The 2,343-nt window shown below is 47.6% G+C and overlaps 1 protein-coding gene across 1 annotated transcript; it reads left to right on the top strand.

Moving 5' to 3' along the window:
• Window positions 1-86: 86 nt before the first annotated feature.
• On the top strand, window positions 87-1,918 carry PV07_12765 (uncharacterized protein). The gene has a single exon (XM_016400328.1). It carries the CDS (start codon window positions 556-558, stop codon window positions 1,537-1,539), a length of 984 nt encoding a protein of 327 aa, XP_016242026.1. The 5' UTR covers window positions 87-555; the 3' UTR covers window positions 1,540-1,918.
• Window positions 1,919-2,343: the final 425 nt, after the last annotated feature.

Genomic DNA, 2,343 nt, shown 5'->3' on the forward strand with positions numbered 1-2,343 from the left:
CAGGACTCAGGAGAGGTCTTCCTGGCACCTAGCAATCTGTATATAGACGTTCAGACCTGGCCTGAGGACAGGCACAGGTAGACAGACCAAAATCCATGACCTATTTCACGATCCTGCCAATCCAACAGAAGTGTTGCTTACCTACGGCGTTAGCACCGCCACGATATAAATTCTCGACCAGTTCACGATAAGCGCTTTTGAGGGGATTAAAAACGGTGAGATCGCACAGTTGGAGCTTATGCGAAGTATGGGACGGAAGTCAGCACAGAATGATGTTGTTCTCAAAACAAAACTGGAGGATCTCCTCGGTCGTCGCTACCCGGCGGTGTTAATTCCGCGCACTTTTATCGGCTAAGTTTTGGCACCTCTGGGTGTCCGCAATCGCGTTCTATTTTGGGCGCAGGCTGCTGCCTAATTTGAGGGGAGCGGATTCATTAAATGTTCTACTAGAGCAACTCTTGACTTCAGGGAAAAACACTCCAGGGCAAAACCTTCACTTTAACGAGAGACATTGGTCAACCATTATTACTATGTGAAATTTTTACAGGGTCGAGAATGTTTTGCTTCACATGTTGTGCAGCATGTCAAAGAGAAATTACAACCTCGAGAGTTTTTGCAGCATCAAGCTTCGCCTGGCATGATGGCAAATATGTGCTGTACGTGTCTTCCATGAACGACCGAGAGTGGAAAGAGCTAGCCGAGGTGATACAACACGATAGGACGGAACATGAGGATTGGAAGATGGGATATTATTGTTCCGCTACCAAGGATTTGGAAGGAGTTCAGCATCTTCTCTACGACGGTCCTTTTGGAACAAATTCAAAAAATTACTACGAAAGCTGTGATCAAAGACAGAGGCGTACCGCGTCGCAGGAGCTCGAAGACACATTAAGAGATGCCAAGTATGATCTGGAGAGTCTGACCCGAGCTGAGCCCATTTTGAAGGAATCAGCCAGCTTGAGCTCCATTCCCTGTGGATTAAATCAGTTTGTGGCGGAGACGTTAAGGCGTGGTCCCGTCGAAACCTTGGACTTCATTCTTCGACACTCCGACGATCATGACAGCTTTTATAGGTTGAAAGATATGTTCCTGGAAGACATCAAGCGCCAAGTGGCAGGGCTGCAAAGATGGAGTAAAGATCGCCAAAGCTCGGAGGAACCTGACGCCTCTTTGTTTTTTGCTAATATCCCAAATGTTGCCTTCGACCTATTGAAGAAATACTCTTATCCGAAAATATATGTCCTAGCGAGAGGGAATGAACGATATCAGGGGTGTCGCTGGCTAATGGAGGCACGATCACCATTTTTTGAGAAAAGATCCGCGGCGGCAGAGTCCGGCATGCTAGCATCCGACCCGAACAATGTGGACATGACCGACATTGACCCCGAGACATTGAAGTGGTTGTTGCGGGACCTTGAAATGCATCCGAAAATGAGAGACTGGTCCAACCTTCGCATACGCGACGATTTCCAGGCTATCATAGCAGCTGCGGATGAGTACCGGATGCTGGATCTGAGTGTAGCTGCTGAAAAAATTTGAGCAATTGGCTTATTGTTATTGTAATGCAGGGCCGGGGTTGAGCTGTGACTCAATGGAGGAACATGACGAATTCTACAGGATCCTGGGGACCGTCTGCATATGGATGGCTGAGAAATCATGTCAGATAATTGCTTGTCTGCCGGGAAATAGGACTGAATATACTCCAGGCCCTCTTGGAGGCCGAGGTGATTCGCAGGCGGGGCAATAGGTTGTTCTGATAGCTCTCAATCGTCTCCAGCAGAGGAACAGAGGATTTCGGTGCATACTGAGCGAGTTCTAGCGAAGCCTGAGTAGTATCTGCCGGAAAGAACTGCGTGGCAAGAAAATGAGCTAGGAGGTAGGCGATTGGTGACAACGAAACCAAGCATTACGGGTATTAGGAATGTCGCACTAGTATTCCGGCCGTGTGGATAGTCGCCAAATGTACCTTGCATCGCCTTATACAACCCTCCGTGTCGTCACGAACCTTCAAAATAATTGGTTCGAAGCCAGCCCGATATAGCTTTACATGTTTATCATTCATTTTGAGGGTTCAGAAGGCTCATTCGAAGTGTGGTGGCGACAATGTGCGGGTTGGTGTTCGGTGAAGATTGGTGCGAGAAGCTTTCACCACCTTGAGGAAGTGGTGATTGGTAATTTTGGTATGTGGCGGAAGGCTTTGATTGGATGACTCTCATAGAGAATCCTGAGCCTATGTATGAGTTCGGGATGTGGGTTAGTAGATTTACACTGACCATTTCTATAAAGGGTGATAGGGAAGAGTAAGAAGAGCAAATGGGCCGAGAAAGGAATACGGAAGGATAT

The sequence above is a fragment of the Cladophialophora immunda genome (assembly GCF_000835495.1).
Source record: "Cladophialophora immunda strain CBS 83496 unplaced genomic scaffold supercont1.126, whole genome shotgun sequence".
In the NCBI taxonomy this organism is placed as follows: Eukaryota; Fungi; Ascomycota; class Eurotiomycetes; order Chaetothyriales; family Herpotrichiellaceae; genus Cladophialophora; species Cladophialophora immunda.

Excerpts from the sequence above, each read along its gene's own strand:
- PV07_12765 (XM_016400328.1), top strand. The coding sequence starts at position 556 with ATGTTTTGCTTCACATGTTGTGCAGCATGTCAAAGAGAAATTACAACC.